At 34.3% G+C, this 14,295-nt stretch overlaps 1 protein-coding gene across 2 annotated transcripts; it reads right to left on the reverse strand.

Annotated features, from left to right (window-relative positions):
* Nucleotides 1-1,747: 1,747 nt before the first annotated feature.
* Nucleotides 1,748-10,869, reverse strand: LOC140056313 (MARVEL domain-containing protein 1-like). Of its 2 annotated transcripts, XM_072101645.1 has the most exons (7): nt 10,578-10,869; nt 9,816-9,980; nt 8,970-9,086; nt 5,080-8,548; nt 3,479-3,643; nt 2,949-3,065; nt 1,748-2,738 (listed from the first exon to the last, which is right to left on the reverse strand). In XM_072101645.1, exons 4-7 carry the CDS (start codon nt 5,227-5,229, stop codon nt 2,508-2,510), a joined length of 663 nt encoding a protein of 220 aa, XP_071957746.1. In that variant the 5' UTR covers nt 5,230-8,548; nt 8,970-9,086; nt 9,816-9,980; nt 10,578-10,869; the 3' UTR covers nt 1,748-2,507. The 2 variants fall into 2 exon arrangements, with proteins under 2 accessions (XP_071957746.1, XP_071957745.1); XM_072101644.1 differs by lacking the exons at nt 1,748-2,738; nt 2,949-3,065; nt 3,479-3,643 and having other exon boundaries at nt 5,792-8,548.
* Nucleotides 10,870-14,295: the final 3,426 nt, after the last annotated feature.

Consider the following 14,295-nt stretch of genomic DNA (forward strand, 5'->3'; position numbering starts at 1 on the left):
TCAGAACACTAATAGTAATATATTTGACGGCATTTCCTTACAAAAGCTGATCCTATGTCTTTAAATACCACAATAGGCAGAACCCAGAAGAGGCCACTGGTTTAGCACTCCCAAGAGGCCCTTAACACTGGGTAGTTGCATTAGACTACTCTGGGGCACGCCCTGGGTTTAACCAGTGAGCGATCGTAGCCGTTACACCACTGGTTAATAATAGGTTAATTTCTGTAGTAATTTACTATTGTATAATCATTAATATTATATAATATATCTACGGTATAAAGAAACCATGCATACACAATTTACCCTGTTTTTTAATATAAATTTAAGTTACCAGTTTTGTTAATATGGAAGTAGAAAGCCTTTTTTGCAGTCAGCAAATGTTTTAAATTTTTACTAAGTAGAAGCCAAGATAAAAAATACAATAGCTTAAAAATTCACAAACAGATAAAATATGCACTACATACCATACTCCTTTTAAAATATAAAATAATCAACATTAAAAGTGAAGCAGAAATGCTATAATAAAAAAGCTTTTTCTACACTATATTGCAAATTTGTTATGGTAAAATTGCCACGTAGTCAAAGGTGACAAGTAAATGGGACTCTACTATGTCTAACTAAGAGTACTCGTCATAATGACCATTAGCGGCTTTCGATATGCGACAACTTTCAACCCAAGACTTCACGTCATTGAGCTCTGTAAAATCAATTTACATTTGTTCATGAATACCAACACCCAGAAGTCTTAAATTGGCCTTGACAAAAATGGTCAAACTCAACATATGCACATAGTACATCCATATGTCCTAGGACTAGGTCTTTGTAAAATCAAAAGCTCCCTATTTTATTGCACATGGGACCAATGCTAAAAGTCAGCACATACAAATGGTATGATGTATCATTTTGACGAATTCGGACTTTGTACACACAAAGTCAAATTCTTTATCACCTCGATCTCTCAATTTTTATTTATCCTAACAAGCCTCTCAAAACTAGTTTAAACTAAAATATAAATAAATAAAATAAATTTCAAAATTTGTGTTTACTAATTATATAATATTCATTTGCAATAATTTCTTGTTTACAGGTGAGTCACATGATAAAATCACTTTTGTGAAAATCTTAAATTTGTAATTACTAATACTGTCAGTTAAAACCCCTCCTTTGGGGGAACCCCCTCCTTTGGGGAACCCCTTATTTGAGGAACCCCTCCTTTGGAGAATCCCTCCTTTGGGAGACCCCTGTGAAAATACTGTATATAATAGATTTAGATTTTAAAACCAATAAAAATAGATACATTGTTGTCTATTCTATAAAACAACACTTTGATATTGCCAATGTTATTAGCTTGTAAACAAATTTTCCTGTAAACAAATGGTATAAAAGATATCTTTCACAACCTTTAGGAATTTCATATTTATATTAATATTAATTTTATATAATTTACATTACATGGAATACACAAACTTGAATATTAGGATTAGGAATATTATAAATGTTATGGAAGAAATTCTATAATATTAAATAGGCTAATGCACACAAAATATAGCACACACTTGAAATAACAAAAACCCTAATTGATTTGAACCTAACCTTTTATCTGTGAAGGGATGGTGCTAATATATACATATAATAATATCATTATTATAATACTGTAATAAATTATAATATTACGGTAATTGTATTTTTAATATTTATTATTAACAATTATTAAATGATACTATTAATATAAAAAAACCTATAATTTTTCATAATTATTATTTCTAATATAATTTTATGAAACTTGATAATACCTATGGGCTAATTCTACACAAAATATACAAAGCACACGTGATACATTTAATTATCAGTGCCCATCTCTGTAAGCACCATCAAAACACCAATACGCACTAGATGTGTATAAAAGTGCAACACAAGCCTACAAAACTTTTAGAGCACCAATATCTATGTGAATAACTATTTCAATGCAAACATTTATAAAAGATAATACTACTGTAGTCCACTAATTGAAGACTTCATTTATCTGAAACTCTATAAAAGTTATTAAAGTTTTCAAGATTCCACAAGACACCTCCAATATAAATAGAGGGGAATTGCAAACAGTTGATTGAGTGGGTATAGTGACATAAATACACAGTTGGTGGGGGGGGGGGGGGGGGGGCACTTTCCTATCTTATAAGAGAGCAGTTTCACAAATCGCTTTGGGGGCCTCAGTGTATGAGAAATTAGATTGTACTCCTTGTGCCCACTATTGCGTACTAGGTTAGGCCTAGCCTTTCCACTCTGGTAGGTTAATATTCTCTTTTGTATATTGTTGTTTTTACATACTTTTTAACGTTACTGCATACAAAACATAGAAAGATCCTCTTTGTTTACAATGTATACCCAACTCATCAACGTTCACTATTTCCCCCTATAAAACTTACCAATAATGATCATAGTGTTACGGGCATGTACATCCCTCCGAGGGTATCGCAAACGTAAGGAAACTTTAGGGGGTCATATCCTTAATATGCGAGGTCTGTTCCTGTACCTTGATCGACTCCACCTCCTTCCCCCACCCCCACATCATGCTTCTCTGGCTCCTTACTACGTTCATAATCAGGAACAGCGGTTACAGTTGTGGTTGTAGCGGTAGTGGTTCTTGATGCTGATTGACGGTCACGTACAGCTAAGAACAAACGAAAACTGAAAAAACAGCTAGTAGCAAAGAGCAAAGTCAAAACCCATGCCAACAACTATAAAAGAAAATCATATATAATTGATTAAACACTTGCAATTAACAAATTTGATTTGTTGGGTTCCTAGAATTAGTTTTTCACATAGAATGTGCTATTTACTCATGCATGCAATTTAACTTAAACAAATTTTAACAATAGACTACCCTAAATTTGATCAAATTGTGAGTCTAACTTCTTTAAAGCTCTGGGCCAAATTTTCATACTTACAGTGCAAAAGACAAGTTTTCCATGCTCTGTGGTGTTGCTATAATATTGCGCCCTCACTGAGGTAATAATAGCGGCAATGAAGAAAAGGCAAGCAAACACAAAGTTAGAAATCAGTTCCTATATTGAAAAGAAAAAAAGTATAACATCAGTTTAGTTAGTTTGCTTATAAAATATCTTGAAAATCCTTCCTAAAACTCTTTAAAAGAAATAGACATTTTTATTACATTTATACTAGGTTTATTAAATGTTTTGTTGATTTGAATGACCCATCTTTCCTTGAGTGGAACATCTAAATCTCTGTCCACACTATTAAACTGGTTTGACAAAAAAAAAAGTACCATATAAATAAGGTAGCGATATGACATCATCATCTCCATATATGGCCACATCAAATCTTTTTGTCACATAAACTTTGATAGTGTAGACAGAGCTTTACTCCGAGGGAGAGGCGACCAGATCACCTCCCCAGAACCCTCTATTTCACAAGAAGTACAAAATACTGTGTATGTACTGGTATGTAACCAGCTTACCGATAATTCCCAAGCAATGAAAGGGACTTTCTTGTTGAGCTGAAGTAGAAAGATTACAAAGTACATAATAGCAGTTATCATCGCAGTCAGTCCGACAAATATCATAAAACCAAGCTTGTGGCTGCTAACAGCACAAAGGATCACCCAGTAGAGAAAACTCAATACCTAAATAAAACAAAAAACAATTCGCAGAAATGTACTTTAAAATCATCAGTCAGAAATTGTTCTATGTGCACACCAGGGACTAATTTCACTCTTCTCTGGTGTGCACACTAGGGACTAAATTCACTCTTCCCTGGTGTGCACACTAGGGTCTAAATTCACTCTTCCCTGGTGTGCACACTAGGGACTAAATTCACTCTTCCCTGGTGTGCACACTAGGGACTAAATTCACTCTTCCCTGGTGTGCACACCAGGGACTAATTTCACTCTTCCTGGTGTTGTTGTTTAATTGGATTGTATTGGAAAATTATTCTTGATTATTGTTTTATGCTCTCAAAACATATGTATCAACAAACAAATTAGTAGTAGTAGTTGCTATTGTCAAAAAAAAACTTGCAAGGTAAACAATATTTTCCCACACAGATTCAGGTAAGCGGAATTCCATCAGTTGATTAGGTGTGGCTTGTGATAATTGTACCTTTCACAAGTAATTTAAAAACATGCAGATATTCTGCATGTTTTTAAATTACTAAATTACTTGTGAAATCATCAGTCCAGACGAAATTATCATTTAATTCCACTTGCCATTTGATTGGTTAATTACTGAAAGCATGGAGTTATTCTTTACTCCATGCTGAAAGTGACATTCAATGGTGATAATGAATGATACTATTGAATGTTAAGCTTTTTGCAAAATGAAGTGCTGCCTCTCGACAATGATTATGGAAGCAGTACAGTTGATTATATATTTTCAGTGTGGAGGTTTGATGTTGTGATACAGAGAAAATTGCCCACTGACACTGAGTACACAGTGTTAATTGTATACTACGATGAGTCATACTCCATTGTGTGCCACTTCCCTGTATCACTTACTGTAATATTCCAATTTTTCGTTATGGATGGCAAATAATCCAATATAAAATTTTCCCTCGAGACTGAGAGTAGTGATAAAAAAATAATGACTTTTACGCACCATTTATCCTCCAATACAATTTCACAATTCACACTCTATAGTAGACTCGTATGCATGTATTAATAAATTTAAAAAACATTACCAAGATCAGGAATATAGTTATTTATTAATTATTAATATTGATTATAATATAATTATTATTATTAATTAGTCACGGAATTGGAATTAAAATAGTAAATGAATGCACCACTAAAAAAACAATAAATGCCACACATATACTGAAAACCGTGCCAATATAGCCTCATCCGTGTTGGATAAAAATAATTATTGAGGCCATCTCGGCAAACTACTAAAACTACTAAATGAAAAAAATAAAGACTCAGGTGTTTATATTATATTATATTACACTAAAGCAAATATAACAGAATAATGTTTATATCGTATATTTACACATACATATACCTCCATGAACTAATAAGGTAGGACTTTACTATACTAGCCAGCTAGGCCCAACATCCACACTTACGATTTCGAGGATGCGAAGAACTGATGGAATTGAGCGTAGGTATGCTTGGTCAACAGCGATACGCCCACCGCTACTGTTTGAGTTTGCAGTGGTGTGATAAGTCGAAGTCGTAGTAGTTGTTTGAATTGTATCGGGAAATTGGTTATCCATCTTGATTATTGTTTTATGCTCACAAACCGTACGTATCACCAAACAAATTAGTAGTAATTACTATTGTCAAAAAAACTTGCAAGGTAAACAATATTATTTTCCCACACAGAAGTCAAAGATCCCCAGGTACGCGAAATTCCATTGTCCGATTAGGTGGCGCTATAACTTTTAATATGTGTTTAGCTGGAATTCATTACTAATTAATTTAGAATAATTATTATAAAATATTAATTTTATTGCGCTGCCATTATGCTGTGTCCAGGTATTTATCTTTCTGATTTTTAATATTTTATAGTACAATAAAAAAGATACCAATAGTTGATTAGATTTAATAGGTGTATTTGGTGCAAGAGTCAGTTAAGGTTTCCTCTAATATATATTATTATTACTTGCCAATTATCAAGGAACCTCTCTGGATACAAATTGTAACATTTTTTGTTTATATTTTATATTAATAATAAATGACTGTGTAAAAATAGCTATTGCCTGAAATAGCTACACATCTCCAAAACACATCTTCATTATTTAATAGAATGAAATACACAACAGAACAAAGACACTGTTGTCTCTACAGAGTTTATTCAACAATATGCCAATATTTAAATACATTGTATTATTTAAAATGTAATACATGTACACAGTATTTTACTGTTATATAAAATAACCAACTACTACAGTACAAAACTACATATTATATTTATAAGTTCTAGTAATGCTAGGTTTGCGGTACACGATGCAGGTTTTCCAAACAGGAAGAGATTGTCTCAACATTTCGGTTGATTTGCTACAAACCATCCCTTCCGGAAAACCTACATGGTGTACCACAAACATAAGATACAAGTATGTTATAACATATAGAATAAAACTTATTTTACCTGTCTATACTGATCTCTACTAGTCCAATAAAACACATGCATTTTCTAAAAGAACTATTGGGTGGCAAGTACATATATAGAGTGATGAATAAATATTTCAATTTTTGCTTATTTACTTCTGAATATATATATACTACCTATGTAAAGTTCATGTACAAGTTTAAATTTTAACCAACTTTTTTTGAAAATCATTTCATATCATGAGGTATTATTAAGCGTGTTAACATGTGCGTATTGACAAATATAATGTTTTTGATAAAAGGTAAACCAGTAAATGTTTTCCTTCACCCTATTCATTTGAAAAGTTTATATAAAACCAATAAATACATAACATTCTGGTAGAAAATGGAGATTTAAAAAAATATAAGTTAAACAAAAATAGAAGTAACCCTTTACTAATCTAACAATACTATAATATACTAGTACTGTATATCGGAAAAAACAGACCTCTTTCTTTTATAGTGTAATTAATGAACTAATAATAATAAAAAGTATGTTTTTTTTGTATACAAATTTAGATAATTTGATCCGTTATTCATAAAAAGTGTTAAAGCATCTAAATGGCCATTATGGTTTATGCATGATACAACATATTAGCAGATCTTCCACAGGTTTAGTTATTTTTTCTTTTTACTAGAACTACAGTGTAGATTCCATCTCAAGTATATTTATGACACGCCACGTGTGCCAAAATGTTTTTCTTTTACAAATATTAAGCCGAATCGCAGTCTGTAACCTACACTACATATTAAAGGACAACCTTACAGAGAACCATATTTTGACAACATATTAGGGATGTACATATGAATTCAGAACAATTTCGAGATTTATGATATCGCCGTGCACGAAAATTACTTGTAAACACACTTTTTAAAATAAATCTTAAAAATATAAATGTTAAATTTTGTTGTTGTTTCTTTTGCCTATCTGGATATTGAAGTGTTTTTTCAAAATAACAGCCTAATAACATTTTGGCAAATTTAAGCCTAATGCAGGTAAAATTAGCAATTGAAATGACGGGTACCTATCTCATGAGGTAGATTTTGCCAAGCACACTTGATGTCACAGTAATTTACGGCTGTACGAGCGCGCGCAGAAATATCATACATCCCTAATACATCGTCAAAATAGGGTTCTTGAGAAAGTTGTCCTTTAAGATATCAAGGCGTATTCTACTGTACTGTAGGTTGCTATTAAAAGGGGTGGGTATCAGCTGGTTAAGCTATGTGGACCTTACAACTCTTCCCCTAACACATGTACAGGTCTAGATATTAGCACATAGTTTGGTTTTAGACATGTGTATCATATTCATTATATCATTTATATACAGTATTTAAAATGCAAGAAATGTAAGCTTAAGCAAGGTTTGTTTTTGGGGCAAGCATAAAGGCCAAGTTACACGATGAGCAGTAACGGCAAGCGCAATACCCTATCCTCAGCAGAAACTGCCCGGCGGCTCTGTGCTTTGTGTAATGGTCATAAAGAATAACATAGATTCTATATTTTTAATACAGTTACCCCTCGTCTGTGTAAATTGGCCTCAGGTGGCACATTTATCTAAAATCAATGTTCCACAATATGTTGACAGGTGCAATGTTTACCCATTAAATGTGTACATAAAAGAACATTGCAACCTGTTGAATAAACAACACTCTGTCCAAACGGCATACAGTAAAGTACTGTATACCACAGCACTCTGTACAAATGACATACAGTAAAGTACTGTATCCCACAGCACTCTGTGCAAACGGCATACAGTAAAGTACTGTATCCCACAGCACTCTCTACAAACGGCATACAGTAAAGTACTGTATCCCACAGCACTCTGTACTAACGGCATACAGTAAAGTACTGTATCCCACAGCACACTGTACTAACGGCATACAGTAATGTACTGTATCCCACAGCACTCTGTACTAACGGCATACAGTAAAGTACTGTATCCCACAGCACTCTGTACTAACGGCATACAGTAAAGTACTGTATCCCACAGCACTCTGTACTAACGGCATACAGTAAAGTACTGTATCCCACAGCACTCCAAACAGCATACATGATATTCTTTATGCCAGTACTGTAGTAAAGTATACCACAACACAATGAAATGTAAAGTAGGCTTTACCAATGTACAGGGTGACTGAGGTACATAGATTGAAAACAGAGACAGAAACAAGACAATTGATACAAAGAGAAGAGAAGTCAAATTAGTACAAAATTCTGATTCAAATACTGTATGCAGGTGGTGGGCCGTAGGGATCCACCTTCTCAGGGTATTGTTGCTGGTGGGCACTTTCAACAACCATTACAGTGGTGTTTGTTGTGGTGGTAGTTTTTGTTGTGGCTGGACGTCCACCTCCACTACGCCTCTGACAATATGCTGTACAAGAGTGGTAGCTCAGATATAAACTTGCAGCATACAGTAAAAGCAATATCCAGGCAAGGAGCTGTAGAATATTAAAATATACATTCAAAATACATTCACTGCAAACAAAATCAGAAGTTACGCCCTGTACGCTTAGGATTCCTAATTCTTTCATAAACCGCAATTCTTTGACAACCTAATTATTTGGATCAGTCCATTTTCAGAGGGTTGGTGGTACAATACAAGATTTATAGTGGAGCAGTAGCTTAGTGGTTTATATGCTTGCTTTCATATCTCAAATCCAGGGTTCAATCCTATCTTTTTACTCTATTCCTTAAGCCTCAAATGTGCACCGCACGGTCAGGGTTCAATCCTGTCTATGCCAGGTAACTCATGACTATTCCTAAGTCTCATTTAAGGCTTAGGGCGTAAGTTATAGTTTATCCATTGAAGAGAATTCAACAATATAATATAAATAAAAATATGATACATTTAGTACTTACAGTGCAAAATACAAGTTTTCCGTGAGCAGTATATCCTCTGGATTGTCCAGCTTCAACAGAGGTAAGAATAGCTGACAAAAGGTACAGGCCTGTCATCACACAGTGCAATATAAATTCCTGCGGTGAGAAAAAGATACCATAGTTTTTATTGTTATGTCAAAAAGAGTGTCCCCTCTCGATTAATGCATCTTTGGACACAATATTTGTAGCTGTGAGTAAGAGGCTTGAGAAATTGGAAGTTACTAAAAATATAACAGCCCGTCACCAATCGCACTTAAGTGAGATACTGTATTTCCCTTAAATATGGGAAAGTATTTCACTTAATAAATATTTATTAAATATTTCCTTAAATTTTATTCACTTGGATAGAATATTTTTATTAATTTTAAGAGTACAGTGAGGGTTTCTTAGCCTAAGTTTGAATGGTGAATACGACAGGAAAATATGTTGGGAAAATGTTGTGGCATCAAAACTACAAATTCACTGGCTTCATTGTATGTACAATATAATGAAAAGAACATTTACCTAGTAAGCCCATCAGCCTTCATTAGAAAAGGTCACATTCATTTTGACTCACTTTATCTGTATTCTGTGTCTTTACATGTGTAAACTGACTTTGGGGTTGGGTCAACCGGCTCAGCTACAGTGATTAAGTTCACTTAGGTTGACCCTGGTCTTCCCAATTTCATTTTTTTTTGTTATGTACATATTGAAATAGACCGAATAAATAATGAAAGGATATATTGTTACATCGAGGCATTAAATTTTAGTTTTTATACTTGCTTTTAAAGTGGTATTCGGAACAAAAATGATTAAAATTGTAATTTTAAAGCATAATTAACTTACAGACATTTCCCAAGCGATGAATGTAATTTTCTCATTGATTCTGAATAGAAAAACGACAAAATAGATGCCTGTTTGTATCATTGAGCATATTCCAACAGTAACCATGAATCCTAAATCCCACCAATCTGCTGCTACCAGAATTACCCAATAAAAGAATGCTAATATCTGGAGGAAAAAGCACAAACATACATGTTACTTGTCTCTGAACAGTTTAGCAATTAACAAAAATATGTTTTATATAAATTTATATACAAAACTAGGCCTACTACGTCGATTGATCAAAAGACAATCATTTTAACTTTGTTTAAAATGTAGACAGAAGGATGATTAAAAAAAATGTTTTGTGTTTGCTGGGTAATAATATAGTCTAGGCCTCTAGGCCTAGATTATGCATCGAAGTGGGATCCCTGCCGTGTAATTGTTACGGTTTTTGTAAGAATTCAGATTTAATTCTCATTCTCTTATTTATTCTTTAAAAAAATTATTAAAGGATTGTCAAATAATGTTTTTATTTTTAACCTTGAATTATTAATAACAACAAACAAACAGTATTTATTTAATAATTTATGACATTATGGATCTTGATCCCATTATTATTAATGATTTGAGAGCAATTTAGTCAGATCTAATTACGAATTAGTAGGACCCTACTAATACGTAATAGGATAATACTTAACCAGTACAGTATTATTAACCAGTAATTAGAAAAGAGCTTTTTGGTCAGTACACTACAGTAGAAGCTAGGCCCAATGAGATTCTTACAATTACGATGATGTTTATAATGCCGGGGCGTGACCGCAGATATGCCCGGTCCATGTTATCGAAGATAGATCCCTGGTTTCGCCGCGTTTGATATCCATCGTCGGTAGTCCCTGTCGTTGTTGTGGTCGTAGTAGTATGGATTGTATCTGGAAATTCGTTATCCACCATGTCTATGCTTTTTGGAAAATAGTAGTAGTAGATACACTAAAAACGTGTCACTGTCCGTAATTTTAACGGCAAGAAAACTGATTCTAGCTAGCCAGCCTAGTAGGCCTATCTCCTTTGTGATGATGATCGATAAACCACTAAAAAAGTACTCTACACAGTAGGCCGCTATGTCCCTGCTGTTCATTGGCCCATCCCAAATGAAACTGTCCATGATTGCTGCGTTTTGATTGGCCAATGGTCACATCATATATAAAATCAAAGCAAGAACTCAAAAGCACGTGATGGCATGTGCATTTCTCCGATCTAGTACTTGTCAAATTTGTATTTTCTGCTCTAAATTTAATTATTACCAAAAACAAAACAAAAACAAATCAAAACAAAGGTTAATATAATAGATTAAGACTTGGTATCCGGCTGCAATTAGCTTACGTGGTTTATTTTAGGCTTCTCTTCCTTACACGGTGCTCTTTTATTTTCATAAAATTCATTTTTGTTATCAAATCTGGGATTGTTTAAACAGTTTTTATACTTATCAAAATGTTGAATGTATTTCCCCTCAAATAACACTAGTGATAAAAGTGACTTTTGACGTGTTGTATAAAATATTTGTTTCATAAAACTGACTTTTGAATGCGGCGGCAACTTCAACTTTGGAGACACACTTCTTTTAGTGCTAGAGTTAACAGTTAAAAAGTACCAGTATAAACCTATATCTTTAGTTGGTAGAGGTTAGATAAATTTTAGATGCGTAGTTTGCTATTATATTTTCTATATACTTACATATCAAGCATTAAATGACGCTTAAATTGAATGTTCCCATTATATAAATTTAGCCTTGTAGACTATTCCTAATGTTAGGCCATAAGTTATATAAAATTCCTACAATCAAATAAGTAAATAATGAAACCTCTATTTTATTAGGCCTACTCGTTAGTTTAATAGATAAGCTGTATTGTACTAATGATAGCTCGCTTTAAACTTTAAATTCACATTTTCTAATAGTTTTGTCTAGTATAAAAATAAGTAGGCCTAGTTATGCACATTTTGAACCCTTTTTATACATAATTATATTTAATGTTAATGATTTAAACTCCTGTGCCTAAAACGTGGTTCCCACTAGCGACGCAACACAAAGACGTAACGCAACGCAAGTGAATTGACCAATCACAAGCGATGGCTTATTCGCTTGTTATTGCTAAAGCGTGGTTCCCACTTAAGCTTGGTTCCCACTAGAACGTAACGTAACTATAACTTCGCTTGTCATTGGTTAAAACGCTTGCGTTGCGTTTACGTCCTTGCGTTACGTTCTAGTGGGAACCAAGCTTGAGCGACGCAACACAAGGACGTAACGCAACGCAAGTGAATTTACCAATCACAAGCGATGGCTTATTGGCTTGTGATTGCTAACTGTCTATAACTTTGCTTGTCATTGGTTAAAACGCTTGCGTTGCGTTTACGTCCTTGCGTTACGTTCTAGTGGGAACCAAGCTTAAAGCGTGGTTCCCACTAGCGACGCAACACAAGGACGTAACGCAACGCAAGTTTGACCAATCACAAGCGATGGCTTATTCGCTTGTGATTCTAACAACTGTCTTTAACTTCGCTTGTCATTGGTTAAAACGCTTGCGTTGCGTTTCCGTCCTTGCGTTACGTTCTAGTGGGAACCAAGCTTTAATCTACTAAATTCAGTTGAGTTAAAATACGTTTTTGATAGCCTTGCATTAATTTTCTAATATTAGTCCTTTTAGACCGGCAGCCCAGAGACATTTGGTTAGATGAGCTAGGTACCAATATCTGACTATTTGAGTGTGTTGGGGGTCACTTGAAGTGAATGAAAATGGGAGTCTGCCGGGTACCCCCTGCTGCGTCTAGACCGGGGGGACCCCGAAACGTGCTAAAAAATCGGCACAGGTTAGATGAGAAAGATACCACCCAATTTTACCACCATGGGATGCCCATTGGCATCCTTATAACAGTATCACAAACGACAGACTTTTTCTCTGCTGCAAAAGGCCCGCCAGACCCCCTGAGGGAGGGCCTAAAATGGGGTTAGCATAGATGAGTGAGGTACCACTCAAAATCAATTCCAAACGAACAAGTTGTGTTCATACAATACTAAATGGATAACAACAGACTAATTGTCTGCTGCACCGCAAGTGCCAGACACCCCAAAGTTAGACTAGAGGCCCCCCTTCCCCCAACTAACCCAGCTTAGATATTGTAGATACCACCAGCAACCAATGTTATATGATTTAGCACATTGTAAGCAATACCAAATGACCTATTACAGACTATCTGAACACTGCCCTGGCCCTGGCAGACCCCTCTAAAGTTAGACTAGAAACCCTCTTTCCCCAACTAGCCCAGCTTAGATATTGTAGATACCACCAGCAACCAATGTTATGATTTAGCACATTGTAAGAAATCACCAAATGACCTATTACAAACTATCTGTACACTGCCTTGACCCTGGCAGACCCCTCTAAAGTTCGACTAGAGACTCCATTCCCCCAACTGGCCTAGCTTAGATATTGTTGATACCACCAGCAACCAATGTTATAATTATGATTTAGCACATTGTAAGCAATACAAAATGACCTATAACAGACTATCTGTACACTGCCTTGGCACTGGCAGACCCCTCTAAAGTTCCCCCATTTACCCCAAGTATATAGCCTACCTTAGATATTGTAGATACCACCAGCAGCAAAAAAATAACCACCCAAAACAACATGTTTAATTGAATAAAGTTTAACTTTAATCGAACTAACACAAAACAATTGAAAATATATCAATGACGATAAAATGACCATTACCATTCTAAAGGGGAAAATAGTTTAAGAGTTTCAATTAAAACTTATATAATTATAAGCCAAATATATATAACAAGTATGGATTCGGGTAAATTTAGCATTCCTTGCCTTTGGATGTCAAAGATACATCCGTCTGTAACTCTTGGACATATTTTGAGAGAAAGCTTAGTAATCACCCTAATCAAATTCAGGATGGTAGTAACTTAATCTAAAGTGATTTGATTAATTAATAGTGGGTAATTTTAAATGCTGTATATTATAATCTTAATCCTGTATTCATATGTATATATATATATTTATAAATCCAAAGGCAAATTACTGAAAAAATGACAATGCTGTGGGTATCAGTGGCTGGATCTCAATGGAGATACAAAAAAAAAAGCGAAAAGCTAAATCAAAACGATAAAGTAAACAGCCAGAAAAGTTAGCAGAGCTTTCGCGCAACACTAGCCCTTCATCAGTGCAAGTCTTATATAGATGCGTTGAGGCTGCAAACGTGCTCAATTGGAATCAAGAGCGAATATATATTTTTATAAAGTAGATGGAACACGGACGTCTACTACACGGTGTTTCACGTTAAACGATCTTCAGATAGACTGAACAATACCGTATCTCGATCGAAAAAAATATTTAAAAAAAAAATTATAAATATATATAATTTTTTTTTATGTACTTTATTTATGTAGATATGTAGTACTGTATCTATTAAAAAAGGTATTTGAACAAAATTAGAGATC

The sequence above is a fragment of the Antedon mediterranea genome, chromosome 8 (genome assembly GCF_964355755.1).
Source record: "Antedon mediterranea chromosome 8, ecAntMedi1.1, whole genome shotgun sequence".
Classification (NCBI taxonomy): domain Eukaryota; kingdom Metazoa; phylum Echinodermata; class Crinoidea; order Comatulida; family Antedonidae; genus Antedon; species Antedon mediterranea.

Bases quoted from the DNA above. Each gene is read 5' to 3' on its own strand.
- LOC140056313 (XM_072101644.1), bottom strand. From the start codon at position 10,745: ATGGTGGATAACGAATTTCCAGATACAATCCATACTACTACGACCACA. The intron at 9,981-10,577 runs GTAAGAATCTCA...TTTTTCCTCCAG, and splicing joins TTATAAACATCATCGTAATT to ATATTAGCATTCTTTTATTG. The intron at 8,549-8,969 runs GTAAGTACTAAA...AATATTCTACAG, and splicing joins GAAAACTTGTATTTTGCACT to CTCCTTGCCTGGATATTGCT.